Consider the following 25,505-nt stretch of genomic DNA (forward strand, 5'->3'; position numbering starts at 1 on the left):
CACTGTTTTCTGGGACGGATTCCTCACAAGACAGAAACCAAAAATGTCTGCCCTATGGAGTATCTTCGCTGGATGGTGAGTTTCCAGCCCATTGGAACGCACTGAAGGGGTTTCAATGCGTTTCAGTGGGCTTTTTATATTCGCATTATGACATTTTCGTTCTACAGCGATTTCACTGGAACGAATTAACGTCGTAATGCGAGGCACCACTGTACAATCCACAGCTGCCTCAGCTATAACTTTGAAATAGCCCTAATGCAGCCTGAATCTTTCCAGACTTAGATCTAAGAACGGCATGCCTGACAAAATCCATCTTGCCCAGAGCTTTTGGACTTTAACTAAGAGTAAGTTTGCTGGCAAAATAAAGCTTACCATGAATGTTTGGATTTTAGTTTCTTCACACTGGTACATGCCTGACAAAATGGATTGTCCCAATCCACGAAAGCTCATAGATTATATGATGATTTTTTAGTGGTCTATAAAGGTATTCCCTACTTTTGCATTTGTATTTTGTGCTGCCCACACAGCTCCCTTTATTTCAAGAAATAACTAAGAGCCCTAGGTTGCCCGCAATTCCAGTTCACGTTAAAATTATCTGTGGACCAAGAGAATTAAAATAAAACAATGTTGTGTATATACCACATTTAACATAATAAATAAAAAATAATTGCAACTAAAAATAACTACAGAAACCCGCAGGTTAGGAACCCATGTTCTAGTCTGACTCATGGGACTTGTAAGTGTCCTCCCTCCTTTAAAAAGAAAAAGATTTTCATGATAAGCAGAATTATTTTCTGGCAATCAAATTAAATTCACATCAGTTTGTTTGCATTTAAATGTTCTTAAAATTTTAACTTGTCACTTTGCCCTTACATATGTCTCAATACTCCTATTTGATTTTCAGGCAGTGGCATATGTTAAACATTTTCAGATGGGAAATTTCTATTTATTGTTAAGATTAAGATATATAGTCTGGCTTGAACTTCTTGCCAAGGGGAATTTCTAGATCTCTATCTGCATAAATTCCTCTTCTCAGATTAAAGCATCACATTTTCATCTATTTTGTACTACAGCTGTCTTTTTGCTGTTATGTTAAGACAAGAAAATCAGAACACTCATAGATTATATTTGACTAGAATTTTAATGGGTTTCACACGAGTCCATTTTATTCTTGCATCTTCTCAATTGTTTCTTCCTTGTATTTTCCTTTTTCTTTACCAACTTGGCGAGACTTCGCTTTACGTTCCAAAATCTTTTTACGATCCTTGTCCAACTTTAGTCTTGTGATCACCACCTAGGAAGTCAAAATAAGTATTTTAAGTATATCCTACTACTTTGTTTTATACATATTACTACAAAGAAGACTGTCTCCAGGACTATGATTTCTTACAAACTGGGAGCTAGAAAATTTTTTTTTAAACTGGGATCATTTGAATGACCTTAACAAAATGGATGTCAAATTCTGGACTAGCTGAACCTTCCAACACAACTTGTAAGCTGTAACACAGTGGTTCTTAACCTTTGTTACTCAGATGTTTTTGAACTGCAACTCCCAGAAACCCCAGCCAGCACAGTTGGTGGTGAAGGCTTCTGGGAGTTGCAGTCCAAAACTCCTGAGTAACCCAAGGTTAAGAACCAGTGCTGTAACACAATCCCTAAAGTAAAATGCAATATTACCCAGAAGGGGCCTGTCAATTGACCGTGGAGAGGTTGAGACCACCACCTGCTATCCAAAATAAAGAAGAGGAACTTATTATTGTGGACATACTTCTGTTAGACTGTGCCTGTTTAAACAATCTACCCCCAGCCTCAGGCGGTAGCAACTGATCTTCATTGAAATAACTTCCATGACGAGCTGCCCTTGCTAAAATCTGGTAATTATACATAAATGCTCAGAAAGATACCCATGGTTAGCTTCAGTGCATAATTCAGATCCAGAGCTTCTTTTTTGTATATAATTCAACTGGTGCAGCAATGGGCAAAGTGCTACCTGCAGGTTCCATGTAACTCCCCACAGGGCCCCAAATGTGGCCATAGCACACTGAACCACTGATTTAAAATATTTTTAACTCAAGAACTATAGCAGATGTGGAAGATAATTTTGTTACCCTGTCCACATTTTCAGGAGGGATCTATGTCATGAGTGATCAGAAGTATTTACTCAAAAAGGAGTGGATCCTTTGAATAAAGTAAAATCAATAAAAACCATTTTGAGGGGGCTGCAGCCCTCCAAGGTCTAGAGGTTGGCACATAAAGGACCCCTGGATGTATAAAAGTTACCAGTCTTTGGATTGGACTAACAGCCTCGTGGCGCAGTGGTTAAACCGCTGTACTGCAGCCAAAACTGTGCTCACGACCTGGGGTTCAAATCCCAGGTAGCCGGCTCAAGGTTGACTCAGCCTTCTATCCTTCCGAGGTCAGTAAAATGAGTACCCAGCTTGCTGGGGGGGGGGGGCAATGTGTAGCCTGCATAATTAACTTGCAAACCGGCCAGAGAGTGCTTGAAGCACGAAGGGGCGGTATATAAGCAGCACACTTTGCTTTTTGCTTTTACTTGTAGCTAAGCAATGAATTACAGTTATTAAAAATACATCTCACAAACAAAGCTGAATACAGAAAATCTCCGCCTATAAGCATAAAGTTTCTTAAAGTTAGAAGTAGACAAAACTGTTACTCTCTATTTGGAATGGGCCGAGTTTAACAGAAACTTTTTTGAAAAGAATTATCAGGTAAAACACACATTTCTTCAAACTTCAGAGTAGGTCCACCCCATCAGCAGGTCTATAGTCTGCTACTATTCCCACCAAGATTATGCTGCCAGGGCAGGGGAAGAAACAAATGCATGGCAGCCAAGAGGATTTGCTGTATCATGAAGGCTTTGAAACCACTTCAAATTCTCTGATCACACAAATCCTAGAACTTCTAAGCCAAGCTGATAAGACAAATGGAAACAGTCTCTTCAGTTTTAATTTTTATTTATTCCTCTTCTATTGCAACTTGGTAAATCTGAGAAATTGTGGGAAATGAGATGAGGAGGAAAACTGAATGTCCATGATGAGTGAAAGGAGAAAAATTATTGTAAGAGTAGGTGTAAACTGACTTACTCATTACCTCAGAACTGGGAATATTTTATTTATTTATTTATTTATTTATTTATTTATTTATTTATTTATTTATTTATTTATTTATTTATTTATTTATTTATTCATTCCCCACCCATCTAGTCAACTGACTACTCTTTATGATTACTACTACTATTTATTTCTCAAGTTCTCTACTACCAAAATTCTTCTACACCAGTAAATACTGTATAGTGTAAAGCATTTGTAAATCTAATTACAATAGGTCCACTGAATCAATAAATTCCACTGATTCAACAGGTCTATTCTAGCTATGACTTACTACTGAATTTCAACCCGTAAGTACTGAAGCAATTTATAATAAAACTATTTAAAGAATGATGGTAACATTACAGCCTCACTTTTCTACAAGGTGGAACACAAAGAGGCTCAAATGCTTAAAAAAAGAGACAAAAACATGCAGTACCTTAAAGACTATTATATTCTGATAAGAGCTTTTGTTGATTTTTGGACAGCTGATAGTTTAAGATGCAGAAGAGAGGGAATGCCCCCATCCACTCTTTTCTGACAGCAGCTATTCCATCAGCTGAAATACCTAACTGGATTCCACCCTGGAAATCTAACCCACCAAAGTTAGACCAAAAGACTCATTCTGCTTGGGCCTACTGCTCAGCAAGTTGTGAGACCAGGTATCAAGCTTGTTATTCACAATGATCACTTTTCATATAGATTATGGTGCTTCAAAACTTCATTTAAAATGAACCAACAGGCCCTATTAACAAAGTGCAGAATTCACATATATATTTACTTTTCCTTTCAGCTGTTTCAAAACACAACCTGACAAACTTGTCAAGGTACTCAGAAACCAAATGTGGTGCCTTTCATTACATGTGTGTCTATAATGGAAATATTACAGTCAGCCTGCTCTGTAAACATTTTGAATGAAACCTAGTACAAACTCAGTAATTAGGCCAGAAATATGGGTGGAAGAGTCATCTTTCTAGCTGTCAGAGGCTGCCACTTCTCTACAAACATCATATAATCCACACAAACAGACTGCTTCTAGCTCTAATCAGTTTGTAGCCTTGGAGCCAATTTCCCGTAATGAGATCTTATGCTGCAATAAGCTTTTGAAGAAAAGAACTATTATAAGCACCATTCCCATCCAGTGGTCCCGATTGTGCAGTTCCTGTATTTCAACAAGATGTGATCTCATCACTAAGAAGACATTCCCACAGTACTAATGATCAAGTTTGTATGGGATTATATAACATATTGTAAATCAAAAGACATATATTCATATCATCCTAGGTTTCATAATTTGTCAAAATTTAAAGATTGAAGTCTGACGGAAGTATAAACAAAATGTGGTTTGACAGAGGACATTGACATGATAAAGCAGGTGAACGCTGTCCAAACAAGTAAAGGCAAAAGTTTACAAAAATTGTACTTCTGGAACCGCATCACTTTCAGTAGGGATAATCATTAAGTTAAGGAGTTGGTGTAAACAACTCTTATCACACACCAATCATGTGACTTCTAATCTGTGTTTCATTTAAGGGAGGTATTTGGGTATTACTGAAAAGACTAATTCACTGTACCACCTATAGAACAGATTTCCAAGATGCAACTTCCAAATAATCTGCATGTAATTTTCCATGAAATTTCTATTTGACATTTTCTAACCCTTTTTTTGTAGCATGACTAGCTGAGGGAGGTGGAATTCTGCTGAAACTACCATTAGACCTCTGAATCTATCATAATGAAAGTATTCTTAAAAGAAAATTTCAAAAGCATACAAACAACTGAAACTGCAAGGATGTAGTAAGTCAACAAGTCAAATAAAAAGTGCTCTATGTTAAAATTGCTAGCTTTAGCAATTACATCTTGGAGGAACAATAAAATCCCAGGAACATCCACGTACATTTATCGTTCTCAGCTACATATCTCATCAAAGCACCAAGGCAAGGCTGAAGAACCTAGTTACCATCAATAACCCTGCACTTAATATAACTTGTTAACTATCACTCTCTTATTCCTGCTGAAAATTCAATGTTAAACGAATCAGTAGCATCCAGTTTCCTACCATGTGATCTGGATAAGATTATATTAAAAATCTAGTGTTGTTATAAGATGCTTTGATAGAATACTGTATAGATCTGTACAATGACACATCCTACACTAAATCTCCTTCAAGTAGAGAAACAGAACAATTATTGAGACTGGCACAGGAAGGCAATACAGTTTCACACTGCCTAGACAAAAGTCAGAAGACATTTTATCTTGAATGCACTAAGTAACTTTTTTTGCTTCAGCTGCATTCCCTTCATACAATCCTCCATTTTGTTCTAAATATGTTTTAGGCATAAACAAGTGAAGCTAGACAGAACACAACTGAAGAAATTTAAAATAGATACAAAAGTAGGGCCACTTAAGCACTGATCAGATTTAGTCTGTTCTGCAAAATACAAAATGACAGAAACTATCCCGCTATTAATTTCTATAGTTATCTGAAATCCATTTCATCTTTAACAAATAACCACAAAAATATCAAAATCTACCTAGGAAGGGAAATGTATTCACACCAAAATTACCTTACTGGGGTGAATGCCCACATGTACAGTTGTACCATTGGCTTTCTCACGCTGTACACGTTCAATGTAGATGACATACTTCTTTCTATATACTTGGACTACCTTGCCAATCTGCTGCCCCTTGTAATGGCCCCGGACGACCTAAAAATACAGAAAACAATGTTTACACTATTTTTTTTGTCAGCATTTACAGCATACTGTTAAATGGAAAGAAGCAGTTGTTCCAAACAGAAAGTAAACTGCACATAATGGTACCACTATTTAGGCAATGGATTTTCATCCCTAAACTTTCTTTCCAATATTTCTGTATTTCTTCCCCATCCTATGACAGAAAGGCTACCAAGTCTTCTCCACCCCCACTCATCAGCAGTGAGAGTTCGCTAATAAGATTTCTTTAATGCTATATTTTTTCTATTGTATAGTGCTAATGGTAACCATTTTTCTTTTCACCTTTTCCATTTGCAATCATCATAATTACATACTAGCTATAAAGAATGTGCCATGGCTACATCCCCTCTTCCAGCATTATCAATTCCCCTTTTCCTGGTTTATGTTAACCAGTTCATTAGGACATGTGGCATCACATAAACAGAGATGTGATATTCGTGTTCATATCTCTGGGGATACGGATATGAACATCAGCACCACTTATCATCCCACCTCCTCACCAGAGTGGTAGACTGAGCATGGAGGTGGGGAAGCACTGGCCAGTCCACTTCTGTGATTGCTGCATCATGAACAATGACAGCCATCTGCGCTGCACAGCAAGCAATAAAGGGACCGGCCAGTTCTAGGGGAGGGGCTGGATTCCCCAGGCACTAATCGTGCTGATATTTGTATCCGCAGGGATATGAATATAAATATCTCATCTCTTCCACAAACTATGTGACTGCAAGCCATGAATGTTTCTATATGGCATTTATCATAATTTCAAACTAGTTTTAAATTCTGGTTTTCACTAATGAGAGTTTGTCTGATTTGGCCATTAGTCAAGACAAAGGGAAAATTGAAAAAATCTGTGCAACATGACTTTTATACAGTTTTAATAATTTGAACTAGGAACTAGGTAAAGGTTCCCCTTGACATTTAGTCAGTCGTGTCCGACTCTAGGGGGTGGTGCCCCTCCCCGTTTCCAAACCATAGAGCCAGCGTTTGTCCAAAGACAGTTTCTGTTGTCACGTGGCCAGCGCGGCTATACACGGAATGCTGTTTACCTTCCCACCGAGGTGGTCCCTATTTATCTACTCGCACTCGCATGCTTTCGAACTGCTAGGTTGGTGAGGAACTGGGGCAAAGCAACGGGAGCTCACTCCGTCGTGTGGATTCAATCTTACGACTGCTGGTCTTCTGACCTTGCAGCACAGAGGCTTCTGTGGTTTAGCCTACAGCACCACCACATCCCCTTAAACTTGGAACTAGAAACACATATTCAAAAATAAATATAATAGTGTAATACATGAAGGTAGCCAAAGCAGACCAGAAGTCACTTGATTCAAACAATACCCTTTCGCAGTATTTAATAGACTTAAATAGCATTAACCTTCACAGACTCAAATTTGTACAAAGTTATACAGTAAGAAATTCATTAGTCTGTGAGAGCACTGTAGCGACATTTCTTGTTTTCCTTTCAACAGACCAATATAGTTTCCCTTCCAGAATTAATTCCGTTTCATATGCAGCTCAGCATCCACACCGCTGCACTAGAGGCCACCACCCAAATTTGCAGCCTAAATACAGTGGGGTCTTGACTTGAGAACTTAATCCGTATTGGAAGGCGATTCTCAAGTCAAAAAGTCTGTAAGTCAAGTTTCCATTGACCTACAGTGCATTGAAAACTGATTAATCCCGTAACAGGCCGTTTTTGTTCCATTTTGGTTTTTTTCTGGTCTGTAAGTCAAATCTCAGTCTGCAAGTCAAACCTAAATTTTGCGGCCAGAGAAGTCTGTAACTCAAAAAGTCTGTAAATCAAGCTGTCTTTAAGTCAAGGGTCCACTGTAAACTGGGCCATTCTTCCAAAAAGCATCCAGCATTTGAATAGGGCACCCAATGCATACAGAGCACAAGATTTCCAAAACTGGGCACTCATATTCCTAACTTCCAGCCTTTGAGTTAAGTAAAGCTTTTGTTGTTATATACTGTTAAGTCACTTCTGCCTTATGGCAATCATACATGTGTATGAATGATCTCCAAAATGTTCTGCAATTAACAAAATGGCTCATATCTTGCAAAATCAAAGCTCTGGCTTTCTTTATTAAATCAATCCATCTCTTATTTGGTCTTCCACTTCTCCTTTTGCCTCCACCTTTCCCCCGATTTTGTAACTGACATTTAAAAACACATACCTGGACTTCATCATCCTTTCGAATGGGCATAGACCGAACATTGTACTTCTGCCTCAACTCCTTGGACAAAGGAGAAGACATTATCTTCCTGCGAATGTGAGATGGTGCATTGAAGTGCCGTTTGCGGTTCTTGCTGCGGTCTGAAGTCACAAATGGATTGAACTTCATTTTGACTGGAGAAAACGAACACCAAATTTGTAGTTACAAATCAACTGAAACTATGAGTTGCACACATATAATAATAGCCCTCTTAAAGCTCTATTTACATAGGGAAAATAAAAATTCATGGAGAAAGCACTAGCCATGTTTCCTTTCACTGCCACTCTATTCATGCGGAGACTGTCTCAAAAACGAAACTTCTGCATGTGGAAGCTATCTAGGAAACCTGGAAAACCAGATTACCACCACTCTGGGCATGCATGGAGTGCCTACAATGAGATCTTTTGCCTTCAGAAACTTACTCTTGCACCACACTCTCTAGCCTTATATGTTTATTCCTCCCAACATTCATAACACCTGAATAAGGCTTCCTGAAACCCATCGTTCAGGTTATATATGAAATGTCATATTGTTTTGACCAGTTTTCACACAGAAACACAAATGCCTTCATATCACTCCTCAACCCAGGAGACAAACATTTGACAACTATAAAATTAAACCAGAAAATGTGTAGATACAACAAAAGTTCTCTTCAAACAAATAACATAACCTAGTCTTGTTTATTTTTTGGCTGTCTGGATTGCCAGTACCTCCAGATTCTGAAATTTGACAAGATACTTTTATAATCCTCATGCACATGGAGAGAACCTTACAGAGGAACATGATGCTTGCAATAATAAGAAGTCTATTGTTTCTTCTGTTCTAATTATATTCTGCAAAATGTTCTCTATACTTTGGCTTAGCTAAATTTATTTTGGACACAATGAAAAAGGATCTATTATATCCTTACAGGTATGCTCACCACTATTTCCCAAAGCCAAAGTTGCTCAGTTACAGGTCTGAGGTCAGGAGCACCGCACTAATCAGTCTTCCATCAAATCCCTGGGAGATTTACTCAGTTTACCTATAAAGTTCAACACAGCTTAACCCTAACCTATAAGCGGATATGGATGCCATCTTAATGAAATACTACAGAAGTAACAACAATAAATGTCCAGATAGAAAGTATTACATTAGTATGATAATCATGATGATCAGACTACAATAAACAAGAGGAAATGAATTAACACAGCTCATCAGCAAGAGAATTCAACAGTGAGTGCTCTGGAAACACATGCTCAAACCACATCGGGATCAAACTATGACTGACTAAAGAAATCATCCCCTATGGGCGGCAAACAATATCACGTCTTCTTCCTCTGTTCAAATTTAGCATTATTGGGGCGCGTTCCACTGTTAAGGCTTTACCGGTCCCGATCCACCGCCCGCCCCTTCTCCTCGGGCACCGTTTCTAGCAGAAAGCACTACGGGAGCGGGGTGTGTGTGTGTGTGTGTGTGTGTTGGGGGGGGGGGGAGAGAGAATATATCACGATCAGGTGTCCACAGGCTCCAAAGCGGCCAGACTAGAAACGACGTGGAAATGCCTGCTTCGGCGTTTCTCCCGCCTCAAATTCAGGCTCCCCCGCCACGACCCCCTCATCCTTTGGAGTCCGTCGTAAACGACGGCCCGCCATCGACCATTAACAAGCGGATGACACCAGATTGCAGGACCCTCTCCCATCTTACCCACAGCAAGCTTGCCAACGGCCGCCCGGAAAGAAAGAACCAACCAACTTCCGCCGAGACTACGGAGCTCTCAGATCTCGCGAGAACGACCTCTTTCCGGAGGAAACGTCGACGGGGCGACAGACGGGGAACGAGGAGGGCGCCGATAGCGCCACCACGCGTCCACCAAGGCAAACAGCAGCAGCGGCAGCAGCAGCTACTGTGCGGCCCTACGAGAGACAATGGCGTTTTGGCGTCTGGACGAGAAGGAGTCAGACAGAAACGCCTCGCGTTAAAAGGCTGCCCACCGCGACCGAGGGGCCCGGGGCAGCCTTGCCCACCGGTCACGCTGGGAAAAAAAAATGGAGCGGCTTCAGCCCCCGGATGATTCCCCAAACCGAGCGGTGTCAGCACCTGGGAAGCCTTCCAGCACCGGCCGGCCAGGAGGGAAGGAAGACTGGGTGCAGTTTTAAAACCGCGCCAATGCGCACTTTTAAAAACCGCGCCAAGGCTTGCTTCGTGTGGAGCTGCCAAAGTCCATGCGAATCCCTTCTCATGTACCCTGTGGATATTTAGGGCCCCGAGAGAGTCAGTTCATAAAGGCAGACTTGCTCCCATGTTAAATCCCACGGTTTTGTCTTCCCTGTTTCTGGTCCTGTAAGGTTTTTCAGGACAGAGAACTGTTTGTGTCCCCCCTTCCCCGTTTTAAAAATCCAAAGCACGGTCTACACACACTTAAGGATGTGCAGGGACCACACGCCAGTAGTGCATGGGGCAAGACCACTGCCATTCCCTTTACTCTCTCACACACCCGACCCCACTCCCATTCCACTCTTAGGTAGAACCAGCTTGACCAGCAGCAGCTTGTGAGTTTGGCTCCTAGGCTCTGTTCCTTTTTGTCACAGTACTGTGTCTCTGGGAGGGATTGGCAGCCGTTGTTTACATTTTTAAAGCAAGAGAATATGTTGCTGGCCTCTGCTCTGCAAGAGTGTGGGAAGGGGACAGATATTGCTTATTCATCACAGGAACAAATTGGAAATCTAGACCGACTCACTGCTTTATAATGGAGAAATTGTGTAGCTAAACCGTAATACAATACAAAACAGTGCTAATATGAAATTTAGCGCAATTATTTATAAAATTCTGTTAATTGCTTTACTGACTCTACTTGGAAGTTTCAAAAAGTGCATTGTCTTTAAGATATTCAAAAATATTTTGATGTCTTAAACGCATCAAATTCCACAAGCACTATTTAATTATGGAATCAGAGCATCACCGTTGGAAGGGGCCTATAAGGGGATTGAATCTAAGACCCTGTTCAATGCAGGACTCCAAAGCAGATCTGACAGATGATTGTCCAGTTTCCTCTTGACTGCCTCCAGCGTTGGAGCATTCACTGCCTCCCAAGGAAATTTGTTCCATTGCTGTACTGCTCTAACAGTTAGGAAGTTTTTCCCGAGACTCAACCGAAATCTGGCTTCCTGTAACTTGAGCCCATTGTTGCCTGTCCTGCACTCTGGAAGGACTGAGAACAGATCTTGCCCCTCCTCTGGATGACAACCTTTCAAATATTTAAAAAGTGCTATCATATCACTCCCCAGTCTTCTTTTCTCAAGGCTAAACATGGCCAGTTCTTTCAGTCTTTCCTCCTAAAGCTTGGTTTCCATTCCCCTGATCATCCTTGTTGCCCTCTGTATTTGAACCATTTTGTTGGCATCCTTGTTAAAATGTGGCATCCAGAACTGGACACAGTACTCAAAGTGAGGCTTAACCAGTACCAAATAGAGGGGGACTACTACCTCGTGAGGAGCCTCGTGGTGTAGGGGTTAAACTGCTGTACTGCAGCCAAAACTGTGCTCACTACCTGGGGTTCAATTCCAGGTAACCAGCTCGTGGTTGACTCAGCCTTCTATCCTTCCGAGGCCAGTAAAATGAGTACTCAGCTTGTTGGGGAGGCAATGTGTAGCATAATTAGCTTGTAAACCACCCAGAGAGTGCTTTGAAGTTCTATGGGGCAGTATATAAGCAGCTCGCTTTTTGCTCATGTGATTCGGAGACTATAGTTCTGTTAATGCATCCTAAAATAGCATTTGCCTTTTTTACAGCCACATCACACTGTTCGCTCATATTCAGCTTCTGATTTACAACAATTCCAAGATCCTTCTCATTTGTAGTATTACTGAGCAAAGTATCCCTCGTCTTGTAACTGTGCATTTGATTTCCCCCCAGGTGTAGAACTTTACACATGATAAATTTCATTCTGTTGTTTTCAGCCCAATACTGAAGCCTGTCAAGAACTTTTTCAATTTTGTTCCTGTCTTCCAGGGTATTAGCTATTCCACCCAATTTTGTGTCATCCACAAATCTTCTAAGTACAGTCATTGTAAAACAATTAGCAGCTCTCCAGACAAGCAAGGTCACTGTACCATAACATTCCTGGCAGTTGAACATATTTTACAAAGCTTTCAGGTCTCATAGCTTACACTCTCTGTAATTACAATACCTTGGTCTTTCAAGTCTCTAGTGCACCCAATGCTTTATGTTACAAACCTTTATTCCTCCAGGCTCCACAAGATAAGAATGCTTATTATTACAGCAACAATTTGCCAGATTTTCAGTTACAAGCCCTTGGAGTTATAGTAGATGCAACAATAATAGAGATGTATATTTGAAAATTTTCTTAGTGCTCCAGGCCCCTGGAGAAAGGATTGTTTATAGTTGGAAAGGAAAGATAAAGAACTGAAAGATTATGAATATAGGGAGGCAGGACAAATAGACGAAATCAACTCATCATCACATCACAATGCTTATGCTGTATGTCATACACACCAGATACCAACAACAATCATGGCGGTGCAGCAGCAGGCTAAATTTCCAAAACCCATCAACACAACATGGATCTTCGTCCATAAATTCAAATAGGCTTAGCTGGGTGAGCACTTAGAGAGAGAGAGAGAGAGAGAGAGAGAGAGAGTGTGTGTGTGTGTGTGTTCTTAACATGCTTAAAGGCTAAAGATCACTTAAAGTTATAACACTTGCTACTTTTAAATGATATGTTTTAGAGATGCCTTTTGTTTTTTAAATGTGCTTTTTTAGGCTATAAGGTTCTGCATTTTTAGAATTCAGTTCAACATTCTTTTGGCGATTTATTCTATTTTAAATGTTCCTGTATTTTGAATTGAATTCTGACTAAACCTAAGTTTAGTTTTAATGTGTTTTTTAAGCATTTGTGCCTACAGTTTTTTTCATAGCTGCAAGACATTTTCAGTTTGGGTTTTTTTATTTTTGTGCATATGAAACACAGAAGCAATGTAGATGTAAAGCTTTGTAATGACATTCTTCATGAGCCAAAGGCAGTCCCTTTCCCTCATCTTTCTCTATCTCCACTAAGATCCCCTCTACACAGCCACAGTCCTCCTCCGTGGTCTGAATAGTTGAGGACCGCACACTGATGCTCCTCCTTCACATGCCATGTGTGACTTTTTCCTAGAGGTCTGTAAAGTTCTGTAAATCTCTTAGGGGTATGTTCAGATGTTAGAATCCCTGATCTGACAGACAGATTATCTTTTTACATTAGAAGAACCCATTATTTCTATATGGGAAACGCACACATAGACAGAAATGAACACACATGTATTATTTGATTTCATTTGATTTTTGCAAATGAAAAATGTATAAAATCCATCCAAATATTAAACAAGATACAGGAAATAACAAGATCCAGTTTTACACCAAGGTAATAAATCATTTTATAAGAAAAACAGGAAGAAATTCTAAAGATGTGGGAGAGGTATTCTCACACAAAGATTGGAAAAATCAAGAAAAAAATTGATGGCAAGAAAATCAGCAATAATTTTAATAACAAAAAGTGTCTATCTCCTCTACACCACAATACAGCAATTTTTTCAACAAGATATATTGGGCTGATTAGAGTTCTAACACCATACCTATTTACTTAGAGGTAAACTGCACTGAACTCAATTAGGTTTACTTCCAAGTAAACATGCATAGAATTGTACTTGAAATTAATTTTGGCCAATTATAGTTTAGTCATAATATACTGAATTTACATTTTCATATTATAAAAAGGTAATCCATAAAGGGCTACATTATTCCAATAGCAGAATAATGCTTTCCCCAAACTCTAACTTGAAAATTCTTAGTGATTATTTTAAGAAGTGCAGCAAAACCTAGAAAACACACAGCTAACGTGTATGCAGTCCTAGGTAATATAAAATACACAAAGCATGCAATAATTATCACTTGGGTCGTTTAACAAAAGGCTAATTGAAGTCTATGAAAGTTAATTGTGGGGTCTTATTTAGTTCTTTACGAAGCAATGTTGATGGCATACTGAAAACTACATCCTTCCCACCATTCATTGTTGGGTAGAACAAACTACTGTTTTATACTTAAGATGGAAATTTATCAGCAGGAAAAAGTCTGTAGCAACCTTGCCTTATTTCTCATAGAGCTGTACCTATTTCCTATGAATCAATACATTACCTACCCTTGCTTTTGTAGTTGTTAGCTTGGCAAATGTTAGCCATCTAAACTTTTTTTTAAAAAACAAGTCATTGAAGATGATGTTTAAGAATATGGATTCCTCTTAGCAAGGCTATGCCCTGTATTTCTGCATCTGTATAACATATTATATGACTTTCAAAACTGAATGTCTGAGTGCTCTCTCCTCTTCCAACCAAATGTTTTAACTGGGTGATCTGTGCTTTAAGAGGCAGAGGAGAGTTACAAAAATGCAGAAATAGATAAATACCCCCCCTTTTGCCCCAAAGACAACAAATTATATTATTATTCCAATTATTCATCTTATGTTTTCTGTTATTCTGTAAACACAGACTGGATATTTAATTGCTGGAAAAATATGTGAAAATATTTTTTTACAGGCTAGAAAAGTGTAAAGAACAACCTGTTTCTTTCCTCTAACCATAACTATAGTGAAGAACCATGTATGGGTAACATTTAGTTCCACTTAATAGTGTCATTCAGGGACAACAAGGAGGAGCTTTTCAGGCATTACCAGAAAGATCTTAAATGCAGTACTTCAGTCAAACCTCTGCTCATGACCTGAGTTTGATCCTGACAGATTCAGGTAGCCGGCTCAAGGTTGACTCAGCCTTCCATCCTTCCAAGGTCGGTTAAATGAGTACCCAGCTTGCTGGGCAACAAAGTGTTATTTGCATAATTATGTTGTAAACTGCCCAGAGAGTGCTCTAGCACCATGGGTCAGTATATAAGTCAAAACAGCAACTTCTTAATATTCCTGTAATGAACAAATGCCTAACTATAAAGTATTCTACCTGTACTGGATATCCAGGCTAGTTTGTTTTTGCTGTTTTATTTATTTTTAAAATGTATTTGCAGTTTGATCATAAGATAACATGATTGTCCAATTACAGAATGTTGAAAAAAATCTGACTTGCATAATTAGTTATAACTAAGTTTTTGCCCTGGCTTTAGCACCTGTGAGGTTTTCAAAATAGTTACATTAGTCAGATCCATAGGATTTGGTTTTAAAATACGGAGGTAGATAACCTCAAACATCTTTTTCAGAGGATGGAACATGTGGAATGGAGTTGTGTTGTTTGCTCCTTTAAAACATTTTCAACATGGTAACTGAACTGGCATATTATCAAGCGAAACTGATACAAAGGAGGGGGGAAAAGTGGACTTCTCCTTCTTTGCTTTTCCACACTGGATCCGGCTGAGGATTGTTCTGCTACTGCATCTTCCCTATTTGGATCTTTTTCCAGGCTTCGGAGGCAGTGAAAATGCAGGAGTCAAGAATTCCAGCCACAGTGAATGTTCCCCCGATGATGGCACAAATCTGGAGGGGGGGGGAGGGAGGGAGAGAAAGTGATGAGTAGGGGCTATGTTTGGTTTTCCCCACCCCAGGAGTGACAAATAAAGGTCCCCAAACACACATTGGCTCTTCTTGGATTCTATCCAGCTATTTTTAGGTGCAGCGTAGGCAAAGCTTAAATTAACTGAGCCTGTTTGAACCCTAGTTTCTATATTCATACATCATAACTTTAGCCAATACTTCATGCAAAGCCTTTTATGAAATGCTAGAGCAGAATATTTTTTTCTGTAATTTCTACTACAAGCTGAGATGCTCCTAAATCAACCCACACTCTGATCAGTTCCATTTTTTGTCATTAATTTTTTGTACTCATATCTGCTTTTGAGTCTCACTGGGCACAAATGATGTAACTTCACTTCTCAATACCTGCACAACACAATTAAATCAGTACATGATAGTAACGACAACTGTTAATGTTTCTTTGGTATTGAATTGTGCCCCTCCTTTTCACAATGTCCTATGAGTGAGAGGTCTATAGAGCCTGTGTCCTGAGCACACTCCTGTACTGCATTGAGTCTTGGACCCTTCGTGCACAGCAGGAGAAGAAGATGACCATGTTCCATTTTTGTTGTCTCTGACGCATTGTTGGCATCACCTGGCAGGACAAAGTTCCAAACAGAGTAGTCCTAGAACAAGTTGGAATTTTTAGCATGTATACACTACTGAAACAGTGACATCTATGTTGGCTTGGGCATGTCGTGAGAATGGCTGATGGTCGGATTCCAAAAGATCTCCTTTATGGAGAATTAGTGCAGGGAAATCGCCCCAGAGGGAGACCACGGCTGCGATACAAGGATATCTGCAAGCGAGATCTGAAGACCTTAGGAATAGACCTCAACAGATGGGAAACCCTGACATCTGAGTGTTCATCCTGGAGGCAGGCGTTGCATCACGGCCTCTCCCAATTTGAAGAGACCCTTGCCCAGCAGGCTGAGGCAAAGAGGAAGTCACAAAAGCAGCAAAACCAGGGAGCTGGACAGGGGACAGATTGTATTTGTCTTCAGTGTGGAAGAGATTGTCATTCTCGAATTGGCCTCCTCAGCCACACTAGATACTGTTCCAAGTTCTCCATACAGAGCACGCTACCATAGTCTCACGAGACTGAAGGATGCCTAATCAATCATCATGAGTTAGAGGGAGTGGAGACCATGAAATTTTCCAATTCAAGCAACGAAAAGAACTATGAAAAACAGGAAAGTCTTTCTGGACAGACCAAGAAGGCCATGGCAAAAAAACAACTCTCTGATTCCCCCAAATATTAGCTTTCCAACTGAGTAAACTACAGAGAATAAAGAAAGCCAACCGATCATGCTGAATGACAGCAGATATGCAGGAGCTAGTCAGTATCAGTTTCACAGAGTTTCATGTGTATTATTGTCTGATTGTAGAATAGAGGTTGTAGGTGTGCGTTTGATGGAATGAGTTTCTGGCTCTCAGGAAGAAAACTGAGGCCAGTGTGGCTGGTCTGGGAACACAAAAAGACACACAGATGTCCACTTCCATCCATACAGTCACTCTGCTGTCATGGAGAGTGAGGGTCTTGGGAGGAGTGGAATGACTGTAGGAAAAACAAAAAACAGGAAGTCATCCTTTAGAAAAGACCCATCTTTTGAAGAAGAAAATCATTTATGCAAGAATGTGAATGCCGGGGTGGGGTGGGGGGACAGAAAAATTCAGAGAGGAAAGAGCGGAGTTTAAACCAAGGACAGAAGTTTGGTTTTTCCAGTTGAAAAGAACTGGAACATTTCAGGAATACGAAAAGAACTCCTATAAATTATTATTCTCTTTCAGAATAAGTGAAGTGTTTTTTTCGGGCAAGGGCTTTATTTGCTCAAATTCCAGGAGCTGCATAGTATGAAAATGTGTCTTTTAAGATAATTCCTTCCCACGCTTTAGACATATACAATACTTAAACTAGTGATGCATTTCTACACCTAGCAGGTACTTCCATCCCCCTAAGGGAACTGTCCAGGAAGTCCTTTGCTGTTCATAAAGAACTGCATCTTCTGGAGAACTGATGGCCACAATAGATGAAAACTGTCTCTGTCCAACTAATATGGTTCATTCTGCCTAGTACAACGCTTAAGGGTTTCTGCTTTAACTGCCCTCTTACTGACCACATGACAAAACTGCCATAGTTGTGCTTAAGGAGCATATGTATCATTTTTCAGCTCTTTCTTTAGTAAAAGCATATATTCACAATTTTGTGGGTAGAAAACTAAAACTTTCATATTTTAAAATTTCATAAATATGCCAAATAGTAACACACAAGATGCTAAGTTAAAATAATTCATATGTCGCTAAACAGTAAGTTTACATATTCCTGAGAGGGATGGGGTGGGGGATACAAAAGCAAAAAAAAAGTCCAGTTTTCCCCACATGGCTTAATTTTCAAAAATTCTACAACTCACTTCATAGGTGATCTTTCATGCCAAAGGTATGGCTCTGGGGGCTTCAGGCAATGGGCAAGGCGATGATGAGAAGGACAAACAGATAGCTTTCTGAATGATATGCCAACTATCTTATTTGGTATTAAGGCTACGAGCATCAATTATCATGATGGTGTGAGGAAGTAGTCAGGGATCATGGTGCACTTCAGCATGAGTGATAGTAGGAAATTTAAGCAGGTGCTCCTGGAGTCAAATCAGGGTTCCAAATATAGCATTCTTTGAAATGCTACATATTCTCTAAACAGAAGTAATTAGACAAGTGAAGCTGAAAGATCTCAGTGCACTGAGATAAGACAGAGCCACTGACATGGGGGGGGGCTTCAGATATGTTAGGAACTGGGAAACATTTTGGACAAATGGGCTAGACTCCACTGGAATCAAAATGAAACTAGACATCTCATGATCAATATTAGGGGCAGAAGAACATCTGGCAGAAGCGTCATCTGTAGGCAATGAAGATGTAAATGAAGGCACGGTAACATTTTCAGGGAAAAGGGTCATATTACCCTATTGTGGGAATGTGGCCAGGGGGCAAAATCAATGGTAAAAGGCAGAGCCAATGACAAAAAATGGGTGAGGCCAGTGCAAAGAGTGTACAAGCCTCAAAAGGCAAGACGGCGGCTTCTCCAGAAGGGATTAGATGGACCTATGGCAGCACGGCTGCCCACTGGCACAACTCATCCTTAGAGGATGTAACCTGTATAACTTGGACTGTGGGACAGTAGACCAGGGGAGTCAACCAGGAACTGTCAGAGGGATAAAAGAGATCCCTGAGATGGGCCAGGGGAGGGTGAGATGAACTCTGTCTTGGAAACTGCTAAACCCACAATCATCTGTTTTGCACTTAGAACGGATTCCTGTGCCTATGGATGTCAGTGCTGCAGACCCTGGCCTCATCTCCGTAACCAAGGCAGGGATTGGTGAGCACACAATAATAAAGCCTACTGGCATATTTAATAGTGATATTCAGAATGAACGAGAAGAAAAATAGAAGTTCTTCTTCTGTCCTCCTCACCAAATCCATCTATGAGCATGTGATACAGATGTCACTGCACCAGAATAGCAGCTAAGTTGGGAAGGAACTAGGCAATATGAGTGGGCAGGATTTTAATAGCAAGGAGCAGCAGCAAAGGGAAGAATTGCTCATTTCAATGCATATTTTTAACTCAGATATTTGTGTCCACTAAGCTCAGCAAAACAGAAGATACTTCAGTGGCAAAAAATTATTAGTACATGCATTTTCGAAGTACAGCAGACATTTTAGGGAATGAAACCGTTGTACAATTAAATATTTTTAGGGATGGGCATGACTTCCACCATCACCCTGCTGTATTTCTTCCCCTATTCACCCTTGCTCCAAGAATGATGCAAAGTTGCTTTTCATGGAAAATGACAGCAGAGCGAATTGGGTAACCAACTCCTACAGATCAGCTGACACAGGAGGTTTTATACCGCAAGAAGCAGAGAAGGGATGTACTTTGTGCCCCGAGGACAGGAAACTATGATTTCATAGCAGAAAATACAAGAAAAAATACACAGAGAAAAATATATTCATCTGTACAGCTCTCTGCTACTGAGTGCTTATGACTCAGATGTACCTGGCATCTGTTTTGCATTTACCTCTACTGCATACAACCAAATTTTGTGAGTTTGGTTTGATCAAAAATCCAAGGTCAAGAAAAATGGAGGAATCCTCCCCCCCGCGCGCCTTTAAGTCCTGCACAAAAGGGACGCAATGAGATTCTAGTCTGTACAAACATTCTCCTTCTTCAGAGGAATCTCCTTATATAGACAGTTGCTACCACACTTATTCCAGAAAGTCAAATATCCACATAGCACATCTTTACTAGTTGATTCTAGTAGTAGTAGTAGAAGAGGAGGAGAAGGAAGAGGAGGAGGAGGAGGAAGAGGAGGGAGAAGCGCTCAAGTAGTTTCTAACTTGTGGCAGTCCTTTCTACACTTTTCTAGATATTAAGTACTCAGAAGTGATTTTATTGTTCCCTTCTTCTGGTGGCACTCTGGGACCATGCAGCGTGCCCAAGGCTACAAAGACTGGCTCTACTCACAGACTTGCCATTCACATGGAGAAAGCAATACAAGTGGAGAGTAGGGTTAGCTGCTGCTCTCTAAACTGTGTTGACAAGGCTCAATAAAATAATGACTGAACAGGGCTACTGTTCCGGCTACTCCCAGTCACAGACTTAAGTAGCCTAACTGAAATATGCCAACAGCCTGCCTTAGATCATGAATGCAGGACCTCCTGCCTATGTGGCCAGGTGCATTCCACTGATACTTTATGTCATTTTCAGGACCCCTTCTCTTTGGCCCCACCCCTGTTAACTTCCGTGGATGGGGGCATTTCTTCTTTCTCAGCCAGCATGGAGACCAGCAAACTGCAAGATCTAAAATCCAAGACCACCAACCCCCATGGTGGAGATCATACTCAGGGCAGAGAGATGTATGTGTTTATCCTGCTCCTACGATCATCAAACATACTCAAAATATTACTGAGTCTTGCTCTACTGGCCAGGCACACATCTATACCAGTATTATTCCTCCTAGCAGCCATACCCCGAGAAGGAAAGACACTACAAAGTTCCATGAAACAATAATAAACTTTTCAGATTTCCAGATCTGGATAAAACCTGTCACAGATGGCTAAAATGTCTTCCCACCTAAGCTTGTCAGAAGTCTCTTACAAACATTTCAGTGCTTCTGTGAAAAGGGCATGGTGCAGCCTGGTAAATAAACTGCTCCACAAAAGGAACGGCAGGTGCTTGTTCCATGGGCCTCCTTTTTAGTTTTTAACTAAGCATCTGCTGCTTGACAAGTTCCAGGATGCTTCTGAGAGGATTGTCCTGCTTAACAATAACTCCAGCTGCCACCAGCGGATAATCTCTGTCTGGGGCAGAAGGCTGCAACCTCTACACAGCAATGGGCAATGACGACTGTCCAGTCTCCAGGGAAACCATGATGTGGGAGAGCAAGCCGGAGGTGGGAGCAAAGGCTGGGACAGCCGGAATGAAGACAGGTAAGAGAGTCATTAAGTTGGGCTGGAAAGGTTTGGGAACTCGTACATCTTAGGCATATAGCTGCCAAATTCACCCCACTGTAGAAAAAGAATGACACTACTGAAAAGGACACTTCTTTACTAGGAGCTCAGATAGGGCAAGAGACTAGAGCCTATCACTAGGATGAGGAACTCTGCCCCCAAATTTGGGACATGACTGGGCTTGGGTTGTCTGCCCTACCATCATGTGGGTTGCACACCCTGGCTCAGGGGGTCAAAGAAGTAGAGTCAGGCAGATCCATAAACGAAGGTAAAGCAAGCAGGCAACAGACAACCAAACAAGATACACATTGGCAGAAGAGATTCAAAGAGGATTAGGATTAAGCATATAAAAAGAAACACAGGGACAGACATAGTAGTCCAAGGAGCTCTCTACTGGAGCTGCTGACCAGCCTACCAATAGCCCCTTCCTGATGCTTTTTATTCATTTGCGGGGCAGGAAGCTGGAGCCAGAAAGCACAGATGCTCTTGTTAGCCTATCCTTCAAAACAAGCAGGTAGGGACCAATCTTACAGCCTGGGGAGGCAAGTAATTTGGAACCGGTCAGGATAAAATATACAAATGTAGATTATGTTTCAAATTCCATGTTTGCCTTTTGCAAGATTTTTTTTTTTAAAAAAATAGGGCCTTCCCTGACCCAAACTGGGGGATTAAATTCCTTTAGCTGGTTCACAATCTTGTAAACCCCATTTTGACATCCTTCACTAATAAAATTAATTTTTACAGAGGCTCTGCCTCTAGTCCCCTGTCCTGGAAAGCCCCTGTCCCCGACATATTGAGGGTAAGGCCCGCAGACGAAGGAAGTCTGTGGCAGATGTTCTTCCCAATGAGCTGAAATGTGATGCAATCAGGTTTCTGGATCACGGGTAGAGCATAAGCTTTCCTACTGCAGGCCTTATCCTGCCTTCCAAGCATACAGACAGCATGAGGCAGGACCAGCAGGAATGGTCATCCCTCCCATGCAATCATGTGAAGAAGAAAAATATTTGAACAAAACTTTACTAAGAAGATAAAGCATGTGAAGGGTGCAAGGAGAAAGAACAGCAATGCACAATTGCCCTTTCACTTTGGGTTTCTAATGAATGCTGTGAGTAGAGATGGCAGTATTTGTGTTCAAATATCCCTGCACAACTGGACTTAATGAGGGGCCAGCCTGTTGACTCACACATCCGCCAGCGGTGGCAACCTCGTTCATCCTTCCAGTTGCTCCCGGAGCTCCACTCTCTTCCCACTTGCCCGGTCACTCCAGGCAGTGAGAGGGAGGATGAGTCTCCCTGCATGGCTGCCGTGTCATCAGCCAAGCAGGAAGAGAGCGGTGCTCCGGAGCAATTGGAAGGATGAGCGAGGCTGCTGCTGCCAGATGCATGAGTGGACGGGGGCCGGATGCATGGGCTGGCCCCTCATTAAGTCCAGCGGTCCGGGAGTACTCATATTTGCATCTCTAGTTATGTCTCCACATTCCCAGAAATCTTTAAAAAGGGAAATGGCAAAGGATAGTAAATGTTACGAAAAATGCTCACACAGCCTGAGCTCTCCTAGAAGCACAATGTATCACAAGACATGAAAAGGGCCTTTCACTTAAATGTGGGTTTCCGCTAAGCTCAGCTTGTTTTCTCAAGAACCCCACTTAACTCATACTGGAAAGATGAGAGAATCTTAAAAGTAGAGGACAGAGGATGATGGCCACTTACTGTTGTGATGAATCTGTACAAGGGCTGTCGTCTTTCTGTGTATTTCACTGTGATGGGACTCAGGTCATAGCGAAACCAGATAGCTGGAATGATGCGCCCTGTGTGACTGTATGCAACATATTCCTGAAAAAGAAGGCCAGACAAGGAATGAAAGGCACAAACTCTAAACAAAACACACTCAAGGACAGTCCCTCTAAATATGCCTTCTCTTTTTATCTCATCTCCACATCTGGTCCCTGGGTCTGCCTGTTTCCCTCTTCCCATTCCTTCTTTTATTTTCCTTTTAAAGGCTTGCTGTCCTAATGGTAGGAGAGGTGATCAATGAGGGAGGAAAAGCAAAGAATCAGCAGCAAGACCCAAGGTAGTTTTCAGTCAGCCTTGTTTGCAGCTTAAGCCACTGGTTCTTAACCTTTGTTACTCAGATGTTTTTGGACTGCAACTCCCAGAAGCCTTCACCATCAGCTCTGCTGGCTGGAGTTTCTGGGAGTTGCAGTTCAAAAACACCTGAGTAGCAAAGGTTAAGAACCACTGGCTTAAGCTGACCCTACTATGGCCATCCAGATTTGCAGTAGGCATAGCTGCCTTAAATCTCCCTCCTCTCTTTCTGCCAGTTCCTCGCCCCTTTTTCCCCCCTTCCCTTTGGTCACCTAGTTGCCCTAGCATTAAAGAAAAGCAAAAGGAAGAAACAGAACAGGAAGGGAAGATGAAAGCAGACCCAGGTACCATGCCTGAACTGTCCTGAATGTATTTAATTCCAAAACAGCAGAAGTCCCACCAACAGAGGGAAAAACTACAGATGGGTGGGCAGGCTTTGAGCTGACTTGCATGGATTTATACATCATGTAGTCAACAGAAAGGTCAACCACATAGTTCTAATCTTGCAGCATTTTCCGCATTGTTTGTCAATGTAGTCACACTCCAAGTCTCAATCCAACCCAATGATCTGATGCTATAATGCGCACCATTCCTTTCCAGCAAAACAGCACTGTCTTCTAGGCGTTGCAAAAAGAACGGATGCATCTAAGAAGTCATGCAGAACTGCATTGAGAATCCCAAAATAGCTCTCATTCTCCTATTCTTCTTAAAGTTCAAGTGGCTAGAAATGGCAGAACTGTTCAGAACTCAACTGGAGCAACTTCACAGACAAGAATTTAAGGGTAATGCTAACTTGAGGAGGAATTTTGAAAATGGGGCAGAGTGTCTACTAGCCTTCAATAGGAGATCAGCCCCAGTATATTCCAGTGAACTGCCAAGTGGCCAATTTTCCTTTTATAATAAGATACGAGGGTTGAAGCCAATACAGATATTTTAAGTTTAAAAGAAAGAGAGAAAGAGAACACAGAGAAACAGACTTCTAGTCACAAAGACGAAATACTATTTGAAACTGTAATAATAATAATTGCAACAATACTGTAAACCACCTTGGGTCCTTTTCAAGGAGAAAGGTGGGGTAAAGATATTTTAAATAAATACATAATTTTTTCCTATCAAAAAGGAGTCTAGCTTAGTTAAATCCCTATAGTGTGAAGCATCAAAAGTGTTTTCTTTTGTCATTATGAATAATTATCACTTTCATTATCAAAAGTTCTTCATCTTCTATTGAACTTCTTATTTCTTAGCATTGCTGTTGCGTGGGAGCAGACCAAAGGGTCATGGGTAGTGGTAGTAGTAGTGGTGGTAGTAGCAATAGCAGCAACAGTAGTAGTAGTCATATCTGAATCTTTCTCAGCAATCCAGCATTCTCTGGAGGGCTCAATGTGTGTTCAAATGCCACACATGCAAGATCTACTACAAGCTGCTCAGACTGGAGTGGCAGAACAAAATAATGACCACAACGAAATGTATTGTTTACTTCCTTTTAAAAGATTAAACCGTTCTGCTCCAGACACTCATTATTACACTGCATTTCTATTTTGAGAAAGGGTCCCAAGGAGGAAGTCAAAGAAGCAGAAAACATACAAATACTCTGCCATCCATTAATCCAATTGTGTATTGCAAACAAATTTTAGGATACACGACTGAGAAGTAACAGATGAGTCTATATACAGAAAGGGGAGAGAAGGCAAGCGCTCATACTTTTGTTCATTCCTTCCTGTTTCTGCTTTAACCTGCATTTCTAAATCTACATGAAAATGTATACAGTGGTGCCTCGCATAGCGACGATAATCAGTGCAGCAAAAATAGCTGCAAAGCGATTTTGTCGCTATGCGATATTAAAAAGCCCATAGGAATGCATTGAAACCCCTTCAATGCGTTCCTGTGGGCTTCATACTCACCTTTAAGCGAAGATCCTCCATACCACGGCCATTTTCGCTGCCCGGTAAGCGAGGAATCCGTCCCAGAAAACAGCGGGTGGCCATTTTTTAACCCAGCGACCATTTTGGAACTGCCAATCAGCTGTTAAAAAGTCATCACTTTGCGATGACTGGTAAGTGAAACAGGATACCGATCATCGCAAAGCGATTTTCTCCCATAGGGAACATCGCAAAGCGATCGCAAAAGTTAATTGCTATGCAATTTCGTCGTTAAACGGGGCGCCCGTTAAGCAAGGCACCACTGTATTTAAATATATGCTGAAAAGTACAAGTCCAATTACCGTATTTTTTGCTCCATAAGACACACCTTTCCATAAGACGCACCAATTTTTTAGGAGAACAGGAAAATATAATCTGTTTTCTTCGCTCCATAAGACG

At 40.9% G+C, this 25,505-nt stretch overlaps 2 protein-coding genes across 4 annotated transcripts in view; both read right to left on the reverse strand.

Moving 5' to 3' along the window:
* Positions 1–1,122: 1,122 nt before the first annotated feature.
* RPL26L1 (ribosomal protein L26 like 1) lies at positions 1,123–9,884 on the reverse strand. Of its 3 annotated transcripts, none has more exons than XM_020806837.3 (4): positions 9,742–9,884; positions 8,017–8,189; positions 5,675–5,815; positions 1,123–1,294 (listed from the first exon to the last, which is right to left on the reverse strand). In XM_020806837.3, the coding sequence occupies exons 2-4, from the start codon at positions 8,182–8,184 to the stop codon at positions 1,166–1,168; spliced, it is 438 nt and encodes a 145-aa protein (XP_020662496.1). In that variant the 5' UTR covers positions 8,185–8,189; positions 9,742–9,884; the 3' UTR covers positions 1,123–1,165. The 3 variants fall into 3 exon arrangements, with proteins under 3 accessions (XP_020662496.1, XP_078241915.1, XP_078241916.1); XM_078385789.1 differs by having other exon boundaries at positions 9,746–9,832; XM_078385790.1 differs by having other exon boundaries at positions 8,978–9,745.
* A 3,472-nt stretch (positions 9,885–13,356) lies between these two features.
* Positions 13,357–25,505, reverse strand: part of ERGIC1 (endoplasmic reticulum-golgi intermediate compartment 1) — a 111,125-nt gene continuing 98,976 nt past the window's right edge. Inside the window, exons 9-10 of the mRNA XM_020806859.3 lie at positions 22,813–22,935; positions 13,357–15,565 (exon numbers count right to left, since the gene is read on the reverse strand). Coding sequence (XP_020662518.1) covers positions 15,458–15,565; positions 22,813–22,935 — 231 coding nt within the window. The 3' untranslated portion in view covers positions 13,357–15,457. The remainder of the gene's footprint in view (positions 15,566–22,812; positions 22,936–25,505) is intronic.

Source organism: Pogona vitticeps, chromosome 2 (genome assembly GCF_051106095.1).
Source record: "Pogona vitticeps strain Pit_001003342236 chromosome 2, PviZW2.1, whole genome shotgun sequence".
NCBI classification, from domain to species: domain Eukaryota; kingdom Metazoa; phylum Chordata; class Lepidosauria; order Squamata; family Agamidae; genus Pogona; species Pogona vitticeps.